Raw genomic sequence first — 27,820 nt, forward strand, 5'->3', positions numbered from 1 at the left:
ACAATGGATTTTCCTCTGGTCTGTAATAAGTTATTACAGTTATTACTTACTGTAATAACAAGTTATTACAGTAAGTTTGTTGTCATCAGAACTGTAATTCAGCTCTTTTCCTTTTTTTTTTTTTTTTTTTTCACAGCTCTTATCCTCTCCCAAGTTTCTACACTGTTGGCTAACTTGTGTTTAATTTTTGAAAATTAGTGGTCTTTTCCCTGAAGCCCTCTTCATTCAGTGAAAGACAAAGATAGCTCTTTTCTTGTTTTTCAAGGGAAAAGAAACTAAATTTTAGAACTTGACTGTTTCTCTTTAAAAACAACAACACACAAAATCCTCTAATCCTAGCATACTATTTTTGCATGGTGTGATATTTTATCCTTTGTTTTGTTCCTGGCATCAAGCTTTATTTACTGGCACAAAGAAATGTTGTACCTCCAAGCTTCTAACTCATCAAGGCAGAGAATGAAAAACCATAGTTTTAAAAAGGCTTGATGATGGTTTGTTGCCATAACTGCGTAGAAGAGTTTGTCCACCCATCACTGTCGTACTTTGTTCAGTCATCCTTGACATACAAGAGCCCTCACAAAACTATCATCATGTTGCCCATGAAAGACAACATGATGTATTAAATTACTGTAAATAAGTATGAAGTGAATGGCTACGTCCTATAATCATGATTTTAAAACTTCCCTGCTAAACTGTTTTTTTGTTGTTGTTTGTTTGTTTGTTTTTTAATAGAACCTTGATGTCTCAAATATAATTATTATTTTTGTATTTTGAAAGTCAAACAAAAAGTAAAGCATGTCTCAGCTATCAAGCACTAATACTGACTGACTGCCTGGGTGATACCACTTTGTTGAGATTTCGTTTTTGAATTGAGACTGTAAAATGAGACTGTAGAAAATCTTGGATATATCAAGAGGGATATTTCATCCTTCCCCAACATGCAATTTTCTCATTTTCCACAACTATCAGATTTTTTCCTTCTTCTATTTACTTCATGGACCAGCTGCAGAATGCTCCGAGCTATACTAAAAAGACAGCTGCTAACATTCTTATAGGGACATCATAACATGCTGGTGTGTCACTTCAGTTTTAACTGGTGCCCTAAGATTTCATGGCCTAAATATTTAGGAAAATAGTAGGCAGGACAGTAATACCAAAATACAAGTACAGCATGCTCTTCATATTACACACACACACCAATGTTTCATCTACTTAACCCACAAGCCATTCTTAAGGTAATAACATGCTACCTCAAGAGGCTAGGGTTTCATTACATTTTTAAGGACTAACAGGTGTGCCCCTGTGGCTTGCCAAAATACTTCATGATGAACTGCAAAACTAATCTGTAAACTTGCTGCTCACCCCCTGGATCACACTGCACCTGGCTAGTGAAATGGCAATAACGAAGTTTATGCTTGGTCATCTTTATTCCAGTGCTGCAAGCCTCAAAGCATCAAGGCAGGTGGTTAATCTACACATTACTAGAGAGAAGTCTTATGACCCTGATGAAAGTGCATATCAACATATTTAAATACATAAATAAATAAATAATAATAATAAAAGAAGTAAACATGTGAAAGCGTACTCCTACTTTTTATTCCCATATAGCAGCACAGTACAACCTACCAAGGACATCTGGGCCACTATGCTCAGAAATGAATTAAGGTCAGATAAGCTTGCAAACGGCCATTGGACCTTTTTTATTCTGGCCCTTGCAGACCTTTCACTTTCTGAAATGGGGTCTGAAAGAGCCATCAAAGGGCCCTTTGCCACCTGCCTCTCAGTTCATTTGCCAATGGGGCCTTTATTCTCGCACATGTGCACCTGGTGCGACTGAAGCCTAATCGCATTTCCAAACATCTAAGCTACATAAAAGGGACACCCTCCACCCCCCTCCCTTTGCTGTTTGATCCCTGGTTTGCTCACCATATGGCACTTCTAAATATAGTGTCTGTACAGATATAGTGCTTTCTATAAATAGATGGCAGTAACAGAGTATGGAATTAAAAGCAAGAACTTCAGAGCCAGGCCTAACTCAGAGAGCATGGCAAGATTTTTACTTGGCCTAGTAAAAAATAAATAAATAAAAATGATTTATAGGTACCTATGGAAACCTTATTTTAAGTCTAAGACAACGCCATTTGAAAGGTTGAAGAAGAGCAAATGAAGAGGAAAAAATCAGTGAGCTCAGCCCAGTACTGCTGGACAAGAACCAATAACAAAGCCGCTTCCCCTGGAGTCCCCTGGAGCGACGGTGCCTGGAGCTGGGGGCTCTGGGCAGAGCTGCGGTGAGGCAAACCCCTCGTATGTATGTATGTATGTATTTATGTATTTATTTATTTCTTCTCAGTGTAAAGCCTCCAGCCTTTCAGACCCGGCTGCAGCGACCGAGAAGCGTGAGCGCTGTCGCTCCGCAGCCCGGCTGTGCCAAAAGGGCGAGGGATGCTCCCTTGCCGGCCAGGCGGGCGCTACGAGGAGCCGGCAGGGGCAGGCAGCAGCTGCTGGGCAGGGCCAGGGAAAGGGCCAGGGCCAGCCCGGGGCCGCCTCTGGGCCGGGCCGAGCCGGGCTGAGGGAGGGAGAAGGAGGCGGAGAGCTGCGGGCATGGCGGCGCCCGGCGCGCTGCAGCGGAGCGTGGTGCTCCCCGCGGGCCGGCACAGCGCCTCCCTCATCTTCCTGCACGGCTCAGGTGGCTGCCTCCTTCCCTCTCCCCTCCCTCCTTCCCTCTGCGGCCGGGCAGGGGCTCGGCGGGCCCCCGCTGCCTGCTCCGCGGGCTCCTGGGCACGGCGGGGCCGAAGGGCGAGGAGGAACCGCTCCGGGCGCTCGTGTCCCCGCGGAGCTGGCGTGCCCCGTGCGCCTGGTCCTTCGGCCTGGTGCGGAGGATGGGGGCACAGGTTGATGGCAGGGTATCGCTGCTTTCTTTTAATGTGTGCTTCTCTGTGCACACTGCCTTAACAGCAGGGTGCTGGCTGGTGCCCACTGGTAACCCCCTGCCTCAGCCGTATCGGTGAGCAGTCTGTGGGCAGGACCATTAGATAGAAAAAAAAGTCTACACAACAACAACAAAAAAGTGGTCATAGGTTACAGATTAGTAGATTCAAAGCCATGGAAATTTGTTCTGTTGGCCTTTGTGCACACGTCAAAGTGCTTAATTCCTTCAGCCTATCTCTAACCTTTGCTTTTTGCTAGTGATTACATTTAGCTTAACAAAGATGTAGGTGCTTATTAAATTAATTTAATTTCTGTAATATCGTTTAATTACACTCTTCTCAAATCTTGCATGTTACAAAATGAAAGTGAAAGGCTTGGTAAGATGTGTTCAGCACTCTTGTTAACGCTAATGCTTTCATGCTTGAGGAAATAATTTCCTCTCGTGTTGGAGGAGTAAGGAAAGATTATGGTTAGAGGTCAATGCCACATGTGGTTAAAGCACTCTACAATTTTTCATTTTTGATACGATTTCAGTCATAGTGTTTGCGAGGGAGAAGTAGAAGGGTGCTTTTATTTGGTTTAGTTTAGCAATTCCGCAGAATAGAATTTAAAGCAGAGGTGGCCACAGTGCTGTTGCTGTGGGCTGGCGCATGAAGCAGAATTGGTGCTTTCTGTACAGCACTTATGATGGAAAGTGGCAGTCAGATGGCATGAATCCATAATGCTTGCTGCAGACAAACTGTAAAAAGTGGAGAACAGAGATGCCAAAAGGTAGAGAAAGACACCAGAAAATTACCAGTGCTGTACATCTGATTTTAAATAAAGGATCCATCTGTTTCATAGCTCACCAAGGAAGGTAAATGGACAAATCAAACTACAGATGTACAGTAACTTCATAGACTTCAGTGTATAACTTTGCATGTTGTAACATGCACTTACATGTAAGTTTACAACTTTACTTGACAAATGCAGGAACAAAATTTGAAAATTCAAGCTTTATTTTGAAGGGAAATAATTCATGTTTTACTTCAGAGGGGAGAAAAAGACAGTGTTACCATCGGTTTATTTCAGGTCTGTAACAGATCTGACTGTTAATTGCCTCTTACCAGTAACAGTCAGAAGAACATAATGTTGAAATCTACGAACAGCTTGAAAGACAAACTCTTTGGAAGTCTGTTGCTGTTTCCTCTCCCTCTCCTCAAAATCCTGTTCGTACCAAATCGAAATATTTTATCTCTGCCTACAAGTGCTTGCAGATTGCAGAGCCCTTGGGCTATGGGGACTCCTGCCACACGCATTGCCATCGTCAATTTTTCTATCACTTACTGATTTTTCTGTTAATTTTTCATTGACAAACTGGCTCAAGAACTGTAGATCCTTGTGCTGAAGTTGGCAAAGCTTAAGAAATGTGAGTAAATAATAAAAGATGTGTTCTGCATCATTAAGGAGTTTACAAAGACCTAAGTACTAATCCTGCAACTGTTTATATAGTTGCTTAGGTTTACTTTGACGAGGGTTGGTCCTGTGCAAGTACTTGAAATGTGTAGATTTGCTTTGTAGTTGGAGGGGGGGAAAAGTGCAGGGAAAAAAAAAAGCTTATTGATGAGGGCATTTCTCTTTCTTAAGATAAACATTTGGGTTTCAACAGTGTCTTCTGAGAGGTTGCATTTAGATTTCAGACCTTAAGATTTGTGTAAAGAAAGTGCTTGTGTTCAGGAGCATCCAGTTAAAGACTGAAATTCAATTTTTACCATTTCAAATAGGTAAATAAGGTCTGTGTTGGTTTGGGGACCCTATTGTTTAATTGCCACTTTAAATATTTAGGTCAAACAGAATTTCATAGGCCATTTGTTCTAAACAAAAAAAAAAAAATGCTGGGCTTGGATCCTTCTTGCTTTCCTTTTTTGTTTCTGAGAACATATTAAATAAGTCTCTGAATTTTCTGTGAATGGTAAAGCAAGAGAAAACCTTCACTGGGAAATTATAATCACTTTAGGAATAAATTGGTATATTCACGTGTCATTGATGGGAATAAACCATGTCAGTAAGCCTGGATTAGGACAATAGTTTTTCTTGTGCCTTGGGTGTTTTTATGGAATAAAGTGAGTTGTAAAGTCAACCTGACCAATCTGAGATAAAGTACTGGAGCAGACTAACTCAGATTGATGTATATTTGTTTGCAAGGAACACGTGCTGCATTTGAGTTCTTGTATATCTGTTCATTGCCCTTCAGTCAGTAGAGTTTTTTTCTATAGTCTTGATAAGACTAGGAAAAAAGCACGCTGAGAATCAGATCTCAACTAGTCTTCAGATGGAACTGTTGGATTAATATTTTTGAGCGGCCTGCAAGATACTTGAATTCAAACTCATATCTTCAATATTTTTATGATAACTTGGAGGTGTTTGCCTGATACTTTGCTTAAAGCTTATGTATAATACTAGCATAATTAAATGTGAAGGTCTTCTTTATTGCTTTATTGATCCATTTTTTTCTAAGGGAAGCAGCAGGTTTTCTAACTCACTTTTTAAAATGATCACTGGTATGTGTTTTGTTTGTTTGTTACCAGCAACTAAGGTAAGTTGCAAGTAAGACATAAAGCCTTGTGGCCTGACTAGGAGATACTTTAGCCACTGAATGTAGTAAAGTAGGAGTCTCAACAGCTTAAGCTTAATAAATAAAGGGTCTGTTTCTGGGAATCTGAGTCCATATTCATTGTGAAAGCAATTTAGGTTATTAAAGCATATATATATATATACATATATATATATAAACAATTTAAAGAATTAACCTTGTAATTTCTAATTCAGATCTAATTTAGAAATCTAGTTTAAATGTATTTGACATTGTATATTTTTTCTTCTAAATGCACAGGATAATTCTTGTTGTATGCTTCATTGTGGTACAGGTGATACTGGCCAAGGAGCAAGAACATGGATAAAACAAATTTTGAATCAAGACATGGCTTTCCAGCATATAAAAGTAATTTATCCAACAGCTCCTGCCAGGTATTGCACAGTATATTTTAACAGTATGATTAAATTACTGTAGTACAGTACTGTAAAGTATGCTTGTGAATATTGGTACAGACTGTGATAACATTTCCTTCTTCTTTCTTAGTGTATATGCTTTTTGACAAAAATCAGAGCTCAACAGCACATTGCTGTCCTGCATCTGTATAGCTATATCTGAATGACTATGACTTCATATAAGTCAGTTTCTAATTCACTTTCAAGTATTGTCCTTGTGGCCTCTTTCTACATCCTCAGTGCAAGTAGAAGATACTCCAGTGTGTGTTGTAATGGTATCACAGAGCTGTAGTATGGGTCACTGTTCTACCTATTTCAACTTCCATAAATTAACCACTAAAATACTTTGTTGAATTCAATGCCAAGCTTCAGTGCTTACTGGTGGTTGATCTTTGTGACAAGTAGGATATGAAAGATCTTCAGCTACTGGAGGAAGGACTGGGAATTTAAAATTACACGTTTTGTTTACTTTATGTCAGGTGCAACTTTTTAAAAGAGAATTGCATTCAATGGTTGCTGTAAGTAAAATCTTGTTATTAGATGATATTTGTCATAGTGGTATACTAGAAATAGAGATGAAATATATACTCCTGTCAATTTGGAAGTTAAGGAGGTTAACCAGAGAAGGCCAGAACTTGGGTACCTACCTTCATATTTAGCAACTTAAAGACTCACCTTTATATTTCAAAGATGTTTAATTTTTCTCAGTCCATTTTTTAAGGTGTCTTTGGGCCAAGGTTAGGAAAATGTCTCCTTTAAAGATAACAGGACTTAAGTTTTAATCTGAATTTGTTCTGAAGTGTGGTTGAATGCTGAAAGGGAAAGGAAATTGTGACATTCTACATGAATTTGCAAGGTACAGAGGTTTGAAAGAAAAAAATTCTTGGAGGGTATAAACAAGTATAAGACTAGATTTTGTCTGGTGCTCACTAATATGTGAAAAGCCTTTCCTTGACCATGTATTTTTGTGATCTACTTAAACTGGAAAAGCACATTGAGAGATTGTGTGCATATACTCACTGTTACAGAAAAATCAAGCCCATGAGAAGAAGTCTTTGAAGCAGTGTATTTGGAGTTAGTAGGTAGTGGATATGACTGTCTGTAAATAATGTGATCATTACCTCATCAATGACAGGCTAAAGTGATGGCTAGAGTTTTCAGTATTGTATCAAACATGTTGATGGGCTCCACTTCTTCCCAATCAACAGCAAGTACTGGAGAAATGCTGAGGCTTTGCTTACCTGTGAAATTCTTTCTTCACGTTACGTGCAGCCAAAGCACTTCAGACTGTGTCTATTAGGCCAGTGCTTCACTTTTCCATCCCACTGCAATTTTGAGGTCCAGTATTTTTCTTTTTTTTGGATAACTACATATATAAAGTATGTATGTATTATAAACCGGTAAGATCAGAGTCAAATGACTGGCATTTTGGGAAATTTGTTTTTATCGGAAGGCTTTGGTTTTATTTAATTTGGTAAAGGGATGAGAAGAAATATATGGTTGTAATTGCAAGATGTGAATAATAGTTAACTTCTTTCTTTTTTTAAGCTGAGGTCATTCTTACTCTTTTCTAGAGCAGATTGAAGTTGTTTAGGATTTGATTCAGAAGTGTTTCTTAGCAAAACTGTGGGCAGTTTTGTATTCAAAGGAAAAAAAAGTACCCATACTGTTTGTATTTGGCAATATGAGGTATGCTTAGGAATATTGATGTAGAACTCTCTGTTGCTGATAAGCACCATTAGCTGACACAGTGAAATAAAACAGAAACCCTTAATACAGTAATGTTTGCCACTGTTTGCAGAAATGAGAAGTGAAGTTTGTGAGGACATGGATTACTGGTGGAAACAGAAGTAGCAGAAGCTTTTGCAGACCTTTTCAATATTGTTTTAGTATTCAAGTTCAAAACAGACTATGCATTTTAGAATGTTTGCAATGTTTGCTCTCTTTCTGTCCACAGAAAAGAAAAACAAGTCCTATAACATCCAAAATTAAATAGCAAACATTAAAATAATTTTATCTGCATTAGCCACTTGAATATATGCTCTGATTTTGTGTATATTAATATAAATACACACATGCACACATATAAAACATATATATGTTTTGACAAGAATGCTAAATGCTTCTGGCACCACAGGAGAATTAAGTGTCCTTGATAATGATACCCACAGGTGTACAGATAATGCTGAAGAAAGTCTAATCCAGCCTTTGAATATGCGGAAATAAAGAGGGGTGCTGGTAAAAAAAAAAAAAAAAAAGTTACAGGGACGAGAGGGATGGCATAACCTGCCACTGCATTGTCAATTTTAGGAGCAGAGTGTGAAGCTTGCCAGTAGGTTTTTACACTGATGATGAAATCAAAAAGAAGCTTGAAGGCATAGGCTTGCTTGGCTAATAGGTTCTTCTGGCAAAATACTGCTGATGTGGATATACATGTAGTTCATAGTCTGTAAACTCCTGTCTTTTCCAGCATAGCTTACCACATACACGTTGAACACCCTCAAAGCAGCTATGCCAGTAAAAGCAGGCTTGATGATACAACTACGGTGTTAGAGGCTTTTGCAGGATAAAGTGCAGGTCAGAAATACCTCTTCACAATTCTGACTGATACAATTCTGCTGATAAGTAGATCTATAGATTTGGCCTTATATGCTCTTCAGCACATAAAAAAAGAGTTCTGAAAAGCAGTGGAATTCAAATTTTTCAATGAAACATTATGTTTTTTTGTTCTTTGTGGAAGGTGGATTGATTTTGTGTTTCAGTTTATATAGATCTTATCCCCAGCACTGATAAATGTGTTTTTCATTTATTACTACAGCATCAGATGTTCAGACATGTTTTGATTCAAGAGTCAATACATTTGAAATTTATTTTGGAAAAGCCTCCCAGCATGTAATCTAGAAGAATTCTAAAACATGTTTTCTGCTTGATTAGCATTGATTTCAGCAAACACTATAGAGGGTACTTTCCTTATATGGGTACAAGCAATAGAACAGTTCTGAACTATGTTTTATAAGAAATATTTTGTACTGTTCTCTGTAGGTCTCTGTAAAATGCTCTAGACTTTTTTTATAAAGGCTTATTTTTATTTGATCACTCACTTATATAATATACAGGGTCTATGTAGAGAATAAGCACTGGATGTCCCCCAAACAGGAAAATGTGTGCAGCATTTTCACACTTTCTCCATCACTGTGGGGTGTCTTAAGTGTCTCAAATTTGCCTGTTTCCTGACCGAAAATAACAATGAAGATAGAAACTGTGCAGCTGTTTTAATAGCAAATCACAGTAAAATTCTTGCATGCGTAAATAATACATAGAATAATACACAGATCTGAAGACTCAACGTGATGCAGCAAGAGTCACTTGAAAGTGTGATGTGTTTGGAAATTAAATACCTGAAGGTGGTACGTACAGATTTTCTTCAAATGTCTTGCTTTACAAACTTGAATTTTATGATTATTCTTCTTAGAGAAGGTTTTTTACTTTCTCTGTAACATGGGCAACTGGGATACTGAAAATGAGAAGTTTTTATTTTAGTAGATTGCTCTTTCAGCTTTAGCTTTCTTTCAAGACCAGTGCTAACTTGCTAAAGACAACAGAATTGGTATTTCCTCTCCCTTGTAATGCTAGTGCATATCTTCTAATTAAAAAGCAGAATCTCAACTTGTAGATCTAGTATCTGATGCAATCCCTAAAGCCACGTCTACAGTAATAGTTTTAAAGGAAAGGGTTTCCTTTTTCCTTTTTTTTTGTTTTTGGGTCAGAATGGTTACAGCTTTAAATACTGTTTCAGCTGCTATGCCTGTGACTTAAACATTAGGTTTCTATTGAGTTTCTAAATCAGAACTGAATACCACCCAATTTAACCTTTTTTTTTTTTTTTTTTTAATAGAAAGTGATAGTTTAAATTGGCATTGCAGGAGCTAACGTGGTAAAGTTAAAACCATTTAGGCTCCACTTGTTTTAATAAGTATACCTTACCTTCTATAATTCCCTTTAAAAATCTAGGTCAAAGATTCTTTGCGTTGTCTAGCATTCCATTCTGACAGTCCTCCTCTTTTGCAAGTCAGAAAGTAAACTATAAATACTGCTCAGGCTATTTTGTGGATCTTTTTGACATTCACTCAACATACCTTTCTATGGCCAATATGTCTCTGCAGAGTTTGTCTATTTTTTTCAATATATTCTAATTTCCGTTGTCTGTAACTATGTGGCTGCTCTGAGCTTCTCAATATTGTATGCACTGGTCTCCATCCTTTTACCTAGGTTCGCATCTTTGCTCTGCTCATGGGTGGAAATGAGTTTCATCTCATCACAGTCCCCATTTGGCTATATTGCAAAACCACCAGACAGTTTGGCACCATTCAGCTACATTGGCAGTCTCTCCTTGTGAGAGGCCTAGGATTGGAAAAGCAGCAGGGGTACTGCAGGTCAGACTTGAGATGGATTGGCGGAGCCGCGTTGGGGAGTGTGTACGGTGCCTATCATAGTATGTTTGGCTCAAGCAAATGTTATTAATCCTTCACTTTTGTGAGCCCTAACCTCATTCATAAATTTAACACAAAGACGTCTTTTTAGAAGTGGAATTTTGAGGGACAAGTGAAAAAGGGTTTTGGTTTGTATTACAGGATAGTTTTTTTCTCTTCCTCCTAAGCAGAAATTTATCATATTCTGAATAATGATGATGAAAGCACATATGGACAAACTTCATATTTTCCTTTTATTGCCTCTCTTCCATTAGGTGAGGAAAACATGGATATATACTAAATACTACATGGAATGCAATAAGCTCTTGTAAGAGATGCTTTAATAGTGCTTGAGGGAGACAAGGGAGAGCCAACCGGCAATAATCTCGGATTATTAATCCTTTTAACTACATCACACTCTTAAACATCCTTCCTTTTGCTTTTCATCCTTCAACCACTTTCCAATGCTGAAGAATTGGAGATAGTCTCTTACATACAGGACCTCCATCAAGCTGTTGTGGGATTCTAAGTTGTGTCATTCTGTGCTATTGCCTGACAGTCTTCATAGAGTTTTAAGAATACTTTTGTGCTTAACTAATATAATTCATCCATCTTCAGTGTTCTTTGCCACCAGCTTGTGAAGGGATACCGTTCTGAAAACTGAAGTATCTTTCAATCCCTTAATGGAAAACTGAATCAGATCAGAGCCTTGGTTTGCCTCTTGCAATTTTCCTTTAGTGAATTTATGAAGCAGCCACAGGTAATGTGGGAAAGGTAATTTGTAGCATACTCAACCACAGCATTACTGCTGTTTCTCTGATATGTACAAATCCACAAGTGACCACCCCTACACCTGGGGAAAAAAAAACTGATATGTATGCTGTATTACCATACCACAAAGTTTCACTGGTAGGCTGTGCCGAGCCTCAGATTTAGCATAAAGTATAACTTGTATTAGATCTTTGCATAATGTTTCTGATTTGAATAAGTGGATTCTCTGCCTTCCCCCTACCTTTATGTAATTCATTTTTTGCTTCAAGTAGATAGTGGGAATCAAAAGCAGAATTATGAACCAGGTTTTCTGTTGCAGACTGGGGAGTAAACTTGTTTTCATTGGAAAAACTGCCATCAGTTTTAACAGAGTCAAGACTTGCTTCTAGAACTTGAGTAACCTGGCAATGTGCTCTGTAGATTTTCTTGAAGGGATGTGTAGACTTCTAAAAGACAGCATTACAAAATCTTATGTGACTCTGTGCTTCTTAACTGAAAGGAGATGGATTTGGGAAGGAAGCAAAATTAAAGATTTTCAGAAATTCAAACATGTCTTCCTTTATGTGAATCTTGAAGCCTAACTTCACGATAAATTCCCAATTCTGTCTGACACCTCAGGAAGTTCTGTCTGGAACTTCAAGAAAGTTATAAGCCAGCACCAGTGGTTTGGGGTTTATGTCTGTATTAGCAGGGTAAGTAGTGCTGAATGTAAAGGCAGTGATACAATTTTTCATTAGGAGGAAGAGTTGGGGGAAAAATGCTTACTGTTTATCAAGGTGCTGTCTCATGCTTCTTATTTAAAGCAGCTAGTTTTCTTGCTGTTGTATCTTTTTAGTTCTTAAAATGTTTGACAGGGACAGTGATTTATTGGTTAACAAACAAAACACATCTAGTTTTATTTGAATTGCTATGTTAATAACATTTTGGAGATGGAGTTTTATATGTCTTTAGATCTGCATTTGAACCTTGTGTGGCCTTATTTGGTTCCTCTCCACTTTTGTTAAGGTTACTTCAAATTATGTGACACAATTCAAACATGGATAGGCCTTCATGCTTCAGGTAGGTGGAAGAAGATGGAGGTATTACTGCTTGCATTCTTGAACCTTTTGTGTGCTCCAGGGGCCTAATAAGCAAGGGAAAAACATCCTTCAAAAAAAAAAAAAAAAACCAAAGTCTGGCATGTGGGCAGGGCTATATGTTTATATTCAGAGTTTCCAAAGCATGTGGTCTAGGGACAGAGAGCTTTATTTTTCAATACCATTTAAGAAGCGAATAAGCGAGGCACACAGAAAAGTGCATTTGGACTAACTTTTCAAGTTTTGATTGAATTTAGGAAACTTAAAAATCCAAACTTGAAGTGACCATTTGGCCTGATACTGTCGTACTGTCTATAACTGACATAGCTGACCATGCTGCGCTTAATTGGAGACTTCATTCCAGGCTTATTTCTTTGCTTTAGTGTGTTTTAGTCCAGCCTCTTCTGTCAATGTAACATAGGGAATTTTTTTCTTTTGTGGTTTAATTGTATGAAGAAATTTTGTGCTGTATTCTTGGAGCTGTACAGATGGTTCCATGCCAAACATATTTGTTTACCGTGGTAATGTCTGAGTTGTAGTGTGCCAACTAATAAAGGGATTTATTTAAGGAACAAGGTGAATGACTAAAACAGATGTGCCAGTTTGGTGAACCATTAAAAGAATCTTACTTTTCAGCTTTATGTAAAAGTTATTTTTAATGCATTTCAGAGAAATCAAGAGTGGTTGCAAGGATGTTTTTGAGACAGCTGAAAGAGTCTTGCCTGTTTGCTTGGGGGTCTTTTCCTGTGGGATTAAGACACATTAGTCTTTGAAGAATTTGCAAAGACAGAAAGGTAAAAGTCCTGAGTTTTGATCAAGTCTCATCATGGACTTTGTACTGATTCTAAATTATCTTTCAGTTACAGGGAAGTATTTTTGTAGTATATTTTGTTTATTTATGGCAAAATATGTATATTCATTACATGAAAATCATGGGCTGTCATACTGTACTAATACTAAAACCTTACACATCTTTTCTAACATATATATAAGTTACTCTGGTTTTACTAGAAAATAAAGCATTCTTGTTCTAGCTGCTAAGCGTTTTTACCAGGACTGATGTACAAGTGTTTGAGAAACCTAAACCATGAATTAAATGTTGTTTGCTGAAGTGCTTAGTCTGTTGTACATCAAATCATCCAAGTGACTTTCAGAAACTCCATTGAATCCACTGTTTGTTTTTTTTTGACTGGAATGGCTCTTCTTAGAAACTGATAAACTTAGGTAAATTAGAAACTTGTAATCTTGTTTCTTAGGTGTTGATGAATTCATTTGGGAAGAGTCCTGGATGGTCTTAATGCTAGGAAAGTAAAACAATTTTTTTCATTTATCTTCAGTTGATGGGTGTATGAAATATTTCCACTGAATTTGCTGTACTTTAATAGTTACTTTTTTAATGGAGAAGTAAGGGCTAATTTAAAAAGTACATGTTAATTCTAGTGCTTAAGTAAATGCTTAGTTTTGTATTGAGTGAATGAGGGGCAACTTAAGGTGTGCTCAGTACTAAAGTTGACCACATACATGTGTGCCATTTTGAGTAACAGCAGATTTTTTCAGTTTTTACATACTTTTCACTGAGGCTATGTTCAAACAGATGAAACAGTGTAGTGTGTGTGTACTTGTCTGTTGCTGTTCATTGTCTGTTCCTTTATGCTTGGTTCATCAGCTTTTGTCATGAGTCTTACATATTTCATCTTTATAGCACCTGGCAGAAGAAAATCTGCATTCTCATTTTTGACCTGTGTGACTGAGTAATGCAAAAAGTCATCAGCCTCTTCTACGCTTCTGCTTGTGGAAGTATTCATGTGTTTGAAATAGACATTTACATACATGAAACCTCTGGTATTAATAAAAGCAGAATTTGTTCCTTCATTAAGAATAATTGAAACAGTGGCTTTCTCATTTTAGGCTAGCTGTGGTTTTGTTTAATCCTAGTACTGAAAAAAGTCAAGAGTACAGAAGTCAATGTTAGCTTTTCAGTGGGTTCTCATCCAGACAAATTTATCAAAGGCTGTCTGTTTTTAGGCAAATCTGATCTGTAATCTGATCTGAACTCATCTGAGCTTAAGTAAAAATGAAATATGTGCCAGCTGATTAAACATTGCAATTAAGGATTTTAGAGGACTTGGTTTTGAGCTGAAGCATCGATCTCAAAGCACTGTGTTTGATATGTTATTTGTGAAACTGTTGCAAGGCAATTAGATGACCTTTCCTGGGATTTTAGAGCTCAATTTATCTTCTTTATTTAAAAACAAAGAGAAAGCTGCTTTAAATTGTACCTTTTATGGTTACCTGAGGTTTGGGCAGCAAGTTAAAGAATTTGAAATACTGATCTGACAACACAATATTATGGAAGGAAAAAGTATTATGCCTTTAATTTGTCTACAAACTAAGCAGTACCTCCATGGCATTTATTTCAGTTACTTTTGAGATAGTTGCCTCATGCAGGTGAGGGTGGCTGTATTTAATTAAGAAAAGAATTAACAGAAGGAAGAAATTTTCTATAAATACATGGAGGTTTGTAATAGCCCTCTCCTGTTAATTTCAACAAAAATAAGACAACTGGATCACATAAAACTAGATCATTCAAAGTTGTCTTGTTGAGCAGTTACTTCAGTCTGTCCTGTTCCCAGGTAGACTTCAACCCCAGCTTTGTTTAGGATTGGGAACCTCTTGACAGGATTATGATTGAAAGTGTTTAGCTGAGCTAATGAACCTTGACATTGAACTGACTGAAACTTGCATCTTACATAGTTGCCAAATGCCTTCTTCACTCTTGAAGGATGATGGTGTTTTGAGTGCAAGAAAATAAAGTGATTGAATTAGAGCTGAAAGAGGTTCCTTCTTGCCTTCGTTGGGCAGATAGTGAATTGTTCTTGTTTTTCAGTTATGTGGACCACTTTGATCTTATGCTTCATTAATCATTTGTTTCTCTTCCTTCTCTAGGCCATATACACCCATGAAAGGAGCATTTTCCACTGTGTGGTTTGACAGATATAAGATCTCTAATGACTGTCCTGAACACATTGAAAGCATTGACTCTATGTGTCGGGGACTTACAGAGTTGATCAATGATGAGATTAAAAATGGTATTGCAAAGAACAGGATACTAATAGGTAAGACTGTTTAAGTGTTTATTTTAATCCTTCTAATTGAGATCTACTTTGAAATTACTCCACCCTGAACTCACATGAGCATGCCTTGCTTCTGTTAAACAACCCCTTCAGCAGCCAGTCCTTAAGGATATTAAATAGTTATTTAAACTTGTATCAGATGGTGAATGAGGCTAACTGCAAGCAGTGTCCTCAAAAGTGTAACTTAAAACTGTTTTTATTGTAAATTGTAACTTGTAATCATGATTTAAAACAAGAGCGAGCAGCGCTTTACTTGAAACAGTGAAAAATATATACCTCTTGCTTTTTGCCCTCTTCAAGGATGGAAAAGCATACTTCCCCAAAGCAGCTTGTATTTTGGAGAATGCAGAGGTAGCATATAAGTAATCAGATTTTCTTACTGCTCTAAACATTTTGGTTTAAGTTAATTCATGGGGAAACAAGTCTCATGTTACACCACTAAAGATTAACACTTGATAACAAATGATGTGTTAGCTGTCATATTTCATATGTCTGTCTTCCTGTCCCTCTTAATTTCCACAGGTTTCCAGTGGCCTTCACAGTAGTTCTATGAAATAGGTAATGGGATGTTGAGGCCAAAGAAGTAGCGTGCATGAGAGAGGGAATGAGAATTCAGGAGTCCTTGGCTCAGTATCCCATTCCTAGACCACAAACTATTTCAGGTTAGGGAAAAAACTCTTAATGTGGGAACTTTTAAATTTATGGCCAACTGAGTCATGCCATCAAGCTCCTGCGTGGTGGAGCCACTACCATTCAGCCTACATGTTTTCTTGGTCCAGCCCTATGTAGCTCTTTGAAGGCCTCTGTTTACTTTCCCTTTCTGGCTTGCTGCCCTGGCTGCTGAATGCATTGTTTTGGATGGCTGTCAGCACACTCTTTGATCTGTCTTTCCTGTATTATACCTGATGACTTGGAAACAGCTGAAGAAGCACAGGTGCTTTTCTGTAGGGTGAGCTGGGAGATGTTCTGTTTACAGATCCAATTTGCTACTAGGCTTTTCTCCTTTCTCTATAGCCTTCAAAATTAGTAGTATTGAGACTACAGAGTATGGAAGGTTGTGTTGTGTTTTTTGTTTGTTTTTTTTTGTTTTGTTTTGCAAGTTGTAAACAGAGTAAGGAAGTTGATATGCACCAGTTGTTCCAGCAAGTCTTTGGAAGTCCCTCTCTTTGCATACTTGCATGCCTCCTCTGTAAGGAAAAAAAAGTATTGATACTTACTTTCTTTGTTCTTACAAACATTGGTTTCAGGCTTGTAGAGTAAGGTACTGTTTCCTTGACTCTGTTACAGATATTGCTTCTGTAGAGTTGAATCTTATTTTTATGTAACAAACCAAATAAGGCAACCCCGAAATAGCTCCAGCCAAAGTGCAGAAAGGAATCTGTTTAAAAAATAAATAAAATTGTCTAGTGGAAAATGAGTTGTCACATATGGCTGCACAAGATTGGGCTCTTCAGTGGGAACTTTGTGCCTTCTTTGTGCTGGTTTTAATGATTAGCAACCATGGGGTCCAATGGAGAATGAAGCTGAACAGATCCTGTGAGGTTTCTGTGTATAAAGGCTGGTTTAAATAGCAGTCAGAGTCAACATAATGTGACATCCTTGGTTGCTTTAGGTGGGACTTTATGTAAATAGTTTCCCAGATTCTGGCATTGTTTCTTAGAGAAAATCAATTCCTGTAAAGGCACCTGGCAGCTTTAAAATGTTTTTCATCAACAGAGAATGTGAGGCCACTATTTATGAAGATGTATTCAGTCCCTCAGCACCAAATTATACAGCCCATAATGATACATGCCTTATAGAAGGTACAGGTAAAATAGCTGAGAAGGGGACTGGAGGGCAGGGACAAAAGTCTGTGCAGAGCTGTGGGGGACCTTTTCAGCTAAGTAACAAAAGCTGAGAGCAGTTGCGTAAACAGGGAGTCACAGGGAATGAGATGGTTGATTAAGGGTTAAGGAGAACTGGGTTATAGGACAGTCTATTTTGCAATATGTGGGAGGTTTTAATGAGTGGAAAGAAAACAAAGTAAGTATGAGGAGGGTAACAAGATTGAAGGTTATGGTTTTATATGGAATAGCGAACTAGAAATTACAGGCTGAGGATGAGTGTAAGATATTGTTAGGTGAGGGTGAGCTAGGTGTTGGGCAAGCAGGAAGGTGGGCAGCTGCTGACAGCTCTGAGGTGTGGGATAAGAAGGCAAGATCTTAGGGAGCACTGCATAAAGGAGATCAAGTGGGATGAGAGGGGAAGCAGGGGTAGGCAGTTGAGCAGTGGAAAATGAGAAGCCGAGCACCTGGTATTCTGGGGGATGATTGTCCTTCTGGAGTCATTCAAACTTTCCACCAGGCTGAAGATTATGGGTACAGTAAGATCATGTGTTCTGAGAAAAATTACAGCCTGTGCTGTTTGTTTGGGTAGCACAGTTAGCTCTGAAGTCCAGAAGCAGCTGCCTGTAGAGCTGAACTCTAAACCTGAGGATGGAGTCTGGTTGTGCCATGCCCCTCATTTTCTATATCAATAAAAACATCACAGCAACCTTGGTTTTAACAGCTGCACTGTGAATCTGCTTCTAAAGAATTACTTAATGCACTGGAGATGAAGTATTATTAAAAACCACAAGTAAATTCACGGTACCAACCAGCTTATAGTGGCACGTGGCTCATCTGCCCCTTCTTTTTTCCTGATAATTTGATGTGTTGCTTTCCCCCTCACACAGAGGTCTTTTGATAGAAGTGGACTTCTGGTTTGTTGAGGTTTTTATTTCCCTGACCTTGTAGGGGGAAGGAAGAAAAACTTACTGAAGTATTAAATATTCAAAAATATCTTCCTCTGAATTTGATAATGGAAGTCACTTCCTTTGATGTTACTCTTACTGGTCTTCCTGGCTAAAGCACTTGCAAATAACCCTTTAAGTAGTTTGTATTGATTTTGGAGATAAGAATATGATAAAATTAGTCAAATTATGACACTTGGACCTTTGATAGTACCCGTTACTAAAAATTGAATGTAGTCCTATATAAATGTCTCTGAATTCATTACTAAATTAGTTGAGCAAATAAACACATTTTGAAATGTGGGATAATCATTTAATTTTCTACTTAAAGTTGACTTGTTTTTTTGGGTGTGGTGGGTCTGTTTCGTCAGTTTCTTTTTTACCACTTCTGTTGTGATAGTGTGTAAAAATACAGAATTAGCCACTTCTCATTTGGAGCATACTCATTCTGCTCACTTCAGTCAACTACGTTTCACTGAAAGGCCGTCCTTTTGTTCTCTGTTGTTCTTGTTTTTGTACTTTCCTCCTTTTACAGGTCACTTTTTGTATAGTGTAGAAATGCTGATCCAAGCACATTGGGCTTTGCCACCTGTAGTCACTTGTGTAAGCAGCCAGTGAAAATAAACTTTCAGCAACAGTCCTGTAGATTTGACTGTATGCCAAAAAACACATGCATGATTCCTAACCTCTTGTACTGTAACAATAACACAAGACACACAATCACTTTTGTTTATTGCTAGACTTCTTACATAGCTACTGAACCATGGTGGAAGTAACATGAAAGTTCTGTGCCTCTGTGTGTGTAAATATTAGCGTTTCCATCTCTTGTGTGCGTGTGAGAATGGGATGGGGAGGAAATAACTTGGCTTTGACATCGCAGAGAAAGAGGATACTGTAAATATGGGAAGATGAAAAATCAACAATGAATCATTAAAACACTGGGCAAACTACTTCACCTACAACCTTGGTATTTTATGATTTTGGCCTTGAAAGCTTTGGCTGTCATCTCAGTTTCTGTATCTTCTGTCTTTATTAGCGAAATGTTGTCTTTCATTTAGAGGGACTTAATACCTTGTTCTCAAAGAGTAAATTTATGGTTTCGCATTGCCATTTGTCACTACAATTCAAATGAGACTTTGTTCTGTACTACCTATTGCATGGCTTTGTGGCTTATCTAAATTATGGCAATGAGGTCCTGGGCTCAATGCAGTACTGTTAGTCCATCTCCCCCATAATATCAGAAAAGTTTACATTAATTTTCATTGCTTCAGAGTAAAGCACTATTTTTCCTACCTATCTCCAGACCTGCTACCTTGCTGTAGGAAGCAATAGGTTATCTTTATGAGGATTGCTCTGAGATCTATGCTTCCAAAATGTTCGTGTGGTTTAATGTTTTCATTTACAGTTCCTCTGTTTTACAAAAGATAAACATTTTAGCTGCAAGCAGTGCAGCAAATAGTTTCTAGAGATTTGGTTGAGTGGTACTTTCTGCAAAGAAACAGAAAATGTTATATTTTTCAAGGAAGGGGTTGAAAAGAGGGAGGATTAGTATTCAGGATGAGTTTCAGTGTATCAGATTGCATGGAAGAAGCAAAGGTATGAGATAAACAAAGGTATGAGATAAAGAATATGGAAGGAAATAGTAAGCAAAGCTGAGGCATAAATGAAGGAGGTGTTGCAAAGGAAGTTTTCTAAGTTTACTTTTTAATGTGAGTTTAACAATGGGGAAACCTTTCTTTAACAGAATGGCTTGTTTGATCTTCTTACTAGAAGATTTTCTCTTTGGTGCCTGGCATCGATGTTAGACCATGTCTATACTTAAAAGGTGGTGAATGTCTTTTTTCCTTCTTGCAGAATTTTTTTTCCTCCCTTGTTTCATTTTGACTTGCCATCAGATGTACTCCTCTTCTGTACCTCATGCATACTAAGTTAGGACTAATCTTGTTTGGAGCAAATTTGGAGCATTGTCATGCAACTTTTTCCATCCCGATGGTTATAGCCTGACTGCCTGAAGAGGTACTCACATCTGAGCAGAGCACCACAAAATCACATGAGGGCTATGGGGTTCTGCACTTGTAGATATTTCAGAACTCATGCTCAATATTAAGAGTGAACTGCCCATAAAAATGTCAGGTAAATATTGCAGCAGGACTGTGTTGTCATTCTTAGAAACAATCATGAACACACATGAGGTGTAGATAGAGCAATAAGAGCAATACTTTGATACAGTAATAATATGTGTAAAAATTGTTTTGAGACTTTTCATGATTCCTATTTTTTTCTATTGCTTAAAAAAAATTATCATTGCTTACATACACATATTGAGTTCCCCTCTACCACCTGTTTCAGTTGAAAAAATGCATAACTGGATTGTAATTTTATTGTGAAATTATGCATTATAAACTATTGTGTACTTCTTACAAGAAAGCAGTAAAACTTGAGCCACTTAAATTACACATGTAAAAGCTTGTTTTGTTTTCTGGGGAGAAGGCTGAATAGTAAATTTATTCATGTTCCTAACAAGAGGAAGTATCTGATGCAGTTAAGGGAAGTTGTCTTTCTCGTTGTAAAGACAGAGTTACAAACAGAGTAACACACTTCTAGCAGGGGTTAAACCATTCATTTCAGTTCTGCTAGTGAGTAAGGTTAGTGTTTGGTAAAGTTTCACAGATAGGTTAAAAGGAGAAAATTGCTGCTCTGAGGAAATTCACTGGAGACAAAGTACATGTTGAAGCACTTACACAGGAGCAGTGTTCTGGGAGTTCTGTAGAGACGGGAATTTGCTGTTCCACTAGCATTTTTGTACTCTTCTCTGGTATACATATATGAGCACTGTTAAATGTATATAATGCTTCTATTCATGTATGAAAAAGGAAGGTCAGAACAGAAAGTCAGCTTCTTTGCAGATGATGTGTAGAACAAGGTTTTGCTGTTACCATTAATAAAAGGTAAATCACAGAAAGTCCCTAGGGAGAGTAGAAAGTAAACTGAAATGTAGCTTTAGGGAAAAATTCATGATGATAAACTGATTAAAGCAACTCTAAGTTAAAATCTCAAAAAGAAATGAGAAATTAAGAATGAAAAATGCTGGGAAAACTGAAAGAAAAAGGAGTATGTAATGTATTGTGATGATAACAGAATGGACAAAGGCAATTTCTAATTGCTGGTGTAGCCTCATAGAACAGAAGGGTAACTGTCTCTGCTTGCACTGTGCTGGCACAGGCTCTGTGACATCCATCTCTTGCCACTTTGTTACTGAAGCTGTACTGACAAATTTGAAGAAATTCAGGGAAGATGAAAGATCTCTATTAGAGAGAAACAAGGGAAAAAATATTGCTTAAAATAAGCACTCCAAGATGAACCCACTACACCCAAGCCTGTATCCTTTATCTTATAAAAGCCTGGGGCATAGCTATTTCTCTTCCTCTTGATGCTGTGCTGTGCAGCATGCTCTAGGTGATCCTGCTTGATAGTGGGTTACTTCTCTTCAGAATAACAATTCTGTGATGCTGTGCTGTAACAAAGCAGTTTCTGCCTTTGCAAAAGTAACTCATACAAGATCTCAAGTTTTGTCTCTGCAAGCAGCAGATCTGTACCCTATGCAGGTGGCAGAATTCGTGCACTAAATATGAATAATGAAGATTGCTTCCTGCCACTGTGATTTCTACTCTTGAAAAACAGCTGTGATGACTTTAAAAAAAAAAAAAATGCTCTGGAAAGACCTGAAAAGTGACATGGTTTGGTGTTTCACAAATCCGTAATCATTATTTGTAATAAAGTGATTAAGGCATCCTGGAAGGTGTTGATGATAGCTTTCTTCTCCAGATGATAGCACCTCTCTTTATTGGCTCCTCTATCTTGGACCTCATTATCACCAACAAGAAGGGGCTGGTGGGGAATGCTGAATTACAGAACTGTCTAGGTTAGAACATAGAACCAAGACCTCCAGGGATGGTGACTCAACCACTTCCCTGGGCAGCCCATTCCAATGCCTCACAACCCTCTCAGTAAAGAAGTTCTTCCTAATATCCAACCTAAAACACCCCTGGTGCAACTTTAGCCCGTTCCCCCTCATCCTGTCACCAAGCACATGGGAGAATAGACCAACCCCCACCTCGCTACAGCCTCCTTTAATGTACTTATAAAGAGCAATAACGTTGCCCCTGAACCTCCTCTTCTCCAGGCTGAACAAGCCCAGCTCCCTCAGCCGTTCCTTGTAGGAGTTGTTCTCCAGACCCCTCACCAGCTTCGTCACCCTTCTCTGGACACGCTCCAGGGTCTTGATGTCCTTCTTGTAGTGAGGGGCCCAAAACTGAACACAGTACTCAAGGTGCGGCCTCACCAGAGCCGAGTACAGGGGGACAATCACTTCCCGAGACCTGCTGGCCACATTGCTTCTTATACAAGCCAGGATGTTGTTGGCCTTCTTGGCCACCTGAGCACACCGCTGGCTCATATTCAGCCAACTATCCACCAATACTCTCAGGTCCTTCTCCACCAGGCAGCTTTCCAACCACTCAGTTCCCAGCCTGTAGCTCTGCTTGGGGTTATTGCACCCCAGGTGGAGGACCCGGTACTTGGCCTTGGTAAACTTCATGCAGTTGGCCTCAGCCCATCGGTGCAGCCTATCCAGATCCTCCTGCAGAGCCTTCCTACCTTCAAGCAGATCAACACACGCACCTAACTCTGTGAATTTACTGAGGGTGCACTTAATCCCCTCATCCAGATCATCGATAAAGATATTAAAGAGGACTGGCCCCAGGACTGAGCACTGGGGAATGCCACTAGTGACTGATCTCCAACTGGATTTGACTCCATTCACCACGACTCTTTGGGCCCGGCTATCCAGCCAGTTTTTAACACAACGAGGCGTGCGCCAGTCCAAGCCAAGAGTAGCCAATTTCTTGAGGAGAATGCTGTGGGAAACAGTGTCAAAAGCCTTGCTGAAGTCAAGGTAGACCACATCCACATCCTTTCCCTCATCCACCAAGCACGTAAAGCCTGAATGTGAAGCTCAAGGGCAGCTTTGGCTGCAGTAAGCATGAAATTATTTTACTGAATTGAGTCCATTTTGTATACATTTATGTTTCAGCCTGTGCATAAACCTCCTTTGTAATTCAGGAAAGTTAATGCAAATGGCTAATTGCTTTCCTGAAATGGAAGGAGAAATAATACTATTAGGTCACTGCTCCTGCACATTACAAACCTAATCTGTATTTTAACTCTTAAGCATTAATCACAGACCTCTTTAAAACAGATAAGGGGCAGAAAAATGGAAAATAAACACAGTTATTGTGTGAAACATTGGTGAATTCTGAACTTTGTGTACAGCCTTTGTTCTCTTAGCATATAGGTTTGTCTTGAAGGGTTTTGCTGTATTTTGCCAATTCACGTTTGAAATGTAGTGATATTTTTCATCTTAACTTATTACAGTCTGCATAGCAATGCTGTAAGGTTTCAGTATTTATTATATTGAAACTGTCAATGTACATGAGTATATTTGTACGTTTCTGTGTTGCTTAAGTTCTGTCACTTCATACATTATTTCATGTAGTATCTGTACTGTCCCTTTTATTTTTTGAATCTGAAATTTGAATTCTATAAAGGTAACTGAATGAACATGCCTTTTTTGTGTTATGTCAAACTCACTCTCTAATGTTTCTTGTAAGCGAAAGATTTTGCCTCCAACTGCAAATGCATATCCAAATTGTTATTTCTGAAGTATTTACTATATGGCATTTGCTCAGAGATGATTGTGGTGTCAAGTGATAAAATTCAGGTTTTTCCCCTGGAAAACCAAATTCAAAGAACTAGTCCTATGTATTACATTTTCTCATAGTAGTATGAGCCACATGAAAGCACCATTACCTAATATTCTTCTAAACAGCAGGTGACTGCATTGTCAAAGACTGCTGGTGAGTAATTGCACATAGAGTTGCCAGATTGTGACTAACTGGGTACAAAATTTTAGATTAAATCATTTACAAACTAGTAATGAGTTTTCAATACAAACTTTTTCTTTATTATATTCTGAAACACTTAAAATAGGTTTTATTTATGTATGGGCAATATTTGTAAACAAATGCAGAAGGATCTCTTACAGTGTAAGTGGCTGGTTGGAAGGGAACAGCATTATTCAGAATGATCAAAAGGAAATGAACAAAGTAAAAGACTGGATTCCACAGCAGAGAATAAAGAAAAATTCAGCTCGAGACAGGTTATTTCTGTAATAAATGTGTAACTTGCTTTGTTTTTATATACTTTCTCAGAAAGCTGTGATTTTCTCTTTGAACAGAGTCAATAGCGTTGTAATTTTTGAGGTTACTCTGAGAGTCTTGTGCAGTTGTTTTTTTCACTGTCAAATTCTCATACATGTGACAAAGAACATATCTGGTAGGAAATGATCATCCAGGTGAAAGCCTTTGCAGTGGTATATTTGAAATTTTTGTGAAGACGGTTTTCTCAAAAATTTCAGGTGAGGGCTGTGTGAGGTTTAAGTGTGCTTTGAATTTGTTTACTCACACTTGTTCCTTCTTTTCCGTAACTATGCATGTTTCTGTACTGCCGTTGGGCACTTTGGCATATTTCTTTTAACTTTAAACTAAAGGTTGATTCAAAGAATAAATATCAGGTCCTGTCTTTATTTACCAAACATAAATATCAGGGTGTTACTAGCTCTCCAGTGCATAGCTAAAGGTATATCACCTGGTTTGATGATACAACTCTCTGAATCAATTTGAGGACTGTTTACAAAGGAAGTCCAAACTCCAGTTTTCCCAGCTGTGTACTCTCTCCCTAAGATTCAGGTTCTGTAAGTCATGAAAATTCAGTTACAGTTGTGGCAATACTCATTTTGAAGATTACAAGGTGACAGTAAGTAGAAACAAAAATTCAATAGAAATTCTGATAACAAAATGATCAGAAATCAAAAAAAAAAAAATGTTGTGTGAGAGAAAGAAAACACTTTGTCTGGATTAGTCTAATGTTTGCAGGAAAAATTCTTATGTAAATCTTCTGGTCATGGTGCAGGATGGACTGTGGGCTTGAAGGGTCTCAGACCTGGTGGGACCTGCACTTAAACATGCTGGAAAATTACCCATTAGGGACTGTCTTGCCTTGACCAAACTAGTAATTGTAGAATGCAGCTGTTTGTCTCTGAATTTGTGTGCACCAGGGACTTCCCGTGTAATCCCAGGATCTAGTGAAGTGTCCAAACTGCTCGGTTTCATTGGGCTCAATTTCAGTGCTGCATAGGCACTGCTGCTTCTGACTGGGCTTTTGTCTTGCAACTGTGTGAAACTTCTGCATAGGACAGCACTAAGTCAACCCATAGGAGTTTGCACTGTCCTTGCAAATGAGCTGTTTGGAGATTTTGGAGTCTCCTTTTGATCACTCCAAAAGCGTAACAAGCCAAAATGGTTGGATATTTTGTCTGCTACTTTTGTATTTCTCTTTCAATCTCTAATTTCATGTCTTTTGTGTGAAAAGGTCTGTGTGCAGAATTTTGCAGCTAATTAACACCAGTTAACAGCCTGCCACAAACCAATTATATCACCAGTACTTGTATGTTAAAGCTGCTCTGAGTAGAATTGCAGTCACAGCCTTCCTGCCAATTGTCATCTCTATTCTGAGGATGTTTTAGCAAGCCAGTCATTCTTCCTGGTAGTAATTATGTGGATATAGTCAATATAATATCCTACATACTGTGTCCTTGTGAAGTAATGCACTGGTCTGGATTTCTTTCATAACGAGTAAACGTTTGTCATGTTAAAAACATCCCTGAGAAATTCTTGCATGAGGAATTGGTGCTGTTTAAGAGACCTAGGGAACAGAGAAGGCCATTAATTCAGAGATCTTGTTAGAACTCGGGTGGGGTATGTTGCTGGTCTTCCCTATTATCTATCCGAAGGAGTAACAATAAAAAAAAATACTTCAAACTCTGTGTGGTAGTCTAATGATGCAAATGTTTATCAGTTACACACAATAGTAAAACAGATCTTTCATGCATTAATGATATTAGCCTAAGGGGAAAATAAGTCGCATTACAAAAATAGGGAGAATTCTCTGTTTAAAGCTTTTGCTTTGTTAACAACACAGAATATGTAGCCACGGCATTCAAGTACCTGGGGGGGACTATACACAAAACAGCTTCTAAAATAGTGTTTTGGCTGATTTTTTTCTTTCCCAGCAATGACTTCTTAGCAGTTCTTTAGCTGCCCACTCAATTCTTAATTGAATCGTTTTGATTTAAGATTATAATAATCTTCCTGTTATTCAAAGTGGTTCTCAGTTGCATTGTGTATAAAAGATAAAAGTCTGAAGATAAAAATAATCAAACTGGACACTGGGTTATAAATACATAGTAAAATCTAATCTTTGTTTCTTTTGTTGCATTGTAGGAGGCTTTTCAATGGGAGGTGGAATGGCAATGCATTTAGCATATAGGTTTCATCAAGATCTGGCAGGAGTCTTTGCGCTGTCTAGTTTTCTCAATAAAGACTCTGCTGTTTACCAGGTGAGTATGTGAAAAGCTTTTACAGAAATATTGCTTAGTTAAAAGAAAAGCATGATAATTAAAATCAAATATAGTGTTTCTTCATCTGAGGCAATAGATTAATATTCTAAACTTAAAACATTTCCTGGAAATAGATAAGAAGTGTATTAGGGAGACAAGGCATTAAAATTATCCTTGATGTTATGTTGCTTTTTGTACAGACAGAACAACTACCGTGTTCAGAGTAAGTCAGTGTAGAAGACAGATTAACAAATGAAATGCTTTGCAAGTTGCCATTAGGTATTCGAGTCCCTGTAGATGTAAATATACTTTGAAAATTTGTAGTGAATTATAACACTCATGGGCTCCACCTGCTGTCTTGAATTTCTTCTGTTTCACTTATTTGGAGAGGGACGTAGCCCTAAATATAAACCTTATAATTTGTCAAGAGGTAGCACATGGGAATTTGAAGTACAGTTTTTTTCAATTATATTTCCTTCTGTGCTTTTGTAGAGACACTATGATATGCACACTAAAAGGCAGATAAGTAAATGAAATGCTATGTAAATTGTCACCATGTAATTGTAATTACTCTTTGAAAAATTGTAGTGATGTGTCTAACAGTGTTTCTTCTCCATCTAGACTTTGAAAAAAAACAAAAGCATCCTTCCAGAATTATTTCAGTGTCATGGAACTGCAGATGAATTAGTTCTCTACTCTTGGGGTGAAGAAACCAACATGATGTTAAAGTCACTGGGAGTGTCAACATCCCTTCATACTTTTCCAAACCTTAATCATGAGTTAAACAGAACTGAAATAGAAAAACTAAAAACTTGGATTCTAAAGAAATTGCCCATTGAAGCAGCAGAGACAAATGAATAAAAGATGCAGCTTTCATATACTTTCTGATGTTTCTGGGTTTAAGATCATATATACACTGTATAAGCACACCTTCGGGTAAACACTTATGTTCCATACACTTCACTTAAGTACTGACATGATGGTGTTGACTATTAAAACTCACTTTATCATATGGGTTTCTTTTTGTGTTTTGCCTAGTTTTTGAAGATGTGTCCATGCCAGTCCGTGAAACATAATGACTGATAATATTAAAAACATTCTTAAATAATAAAACGATATTCAGTAGATAA

The 27,820-nt window shown here is 38.0% G+C and overlaps 1 protein-coding gene across 5 annotated transcripts; it reads left to right on the plus strand.

Moving 5' to 3' along the window:
- The first annotated feature begins 1,903 nt into the window (after positions 1-1,903).
- Positions 1,904-27,820, plus strand: LYPLAL1 (lysophospholipase like 1). 5 transcript variants are annotated; one of them, XM_084512524.1, is made up of 6 exons: positions 2,576-2,686; positions 4,295-4,336; positions 5,835-5,934; positions 15,218-15,387; positions 26,575-26,690; positions 27,312-27,702. In XM_084512524.1, the coding sequence occupies exons 3-6, from the start codon at positions 5,888-5,890 to the stop codon at positions 27,549-27,551; spliced, it is 573 nt and encodes a 190-aa protein (XP_084368650.1). In that variant the 5' UTR covers positions 2,576-2,686; positions 4,295-4,336; positions 5,835-5,887; the 3' UTR covers positions 27,552-27,702. The 5 variants fall into 5 exon arrangements, with proteins under 5 accessions (XP_084368651.1, XP_084368653.1, XP_084368649.1 ...); XM_084512526.1 differs by having other exon boundaries at positions 2,577-2,686; positions 4,038-4,336; XM_084512525.1 differs by lacking the exons at positions 2,576-2,686; positions 4,295-4,336 and adding an exon at positions 1,904-2,304.

The sequence above is a fragment of the Aythya ferina genome (assembly GCF_964211825.1).
Source record: "Aythya ferina genome assembly, chromosome: 3".
Lineage (NCBI taxonomy): Eukaryota > Metazoa > Chordata > Aves > Anseriformes > Anatidae > Aythya > Aythya ferina.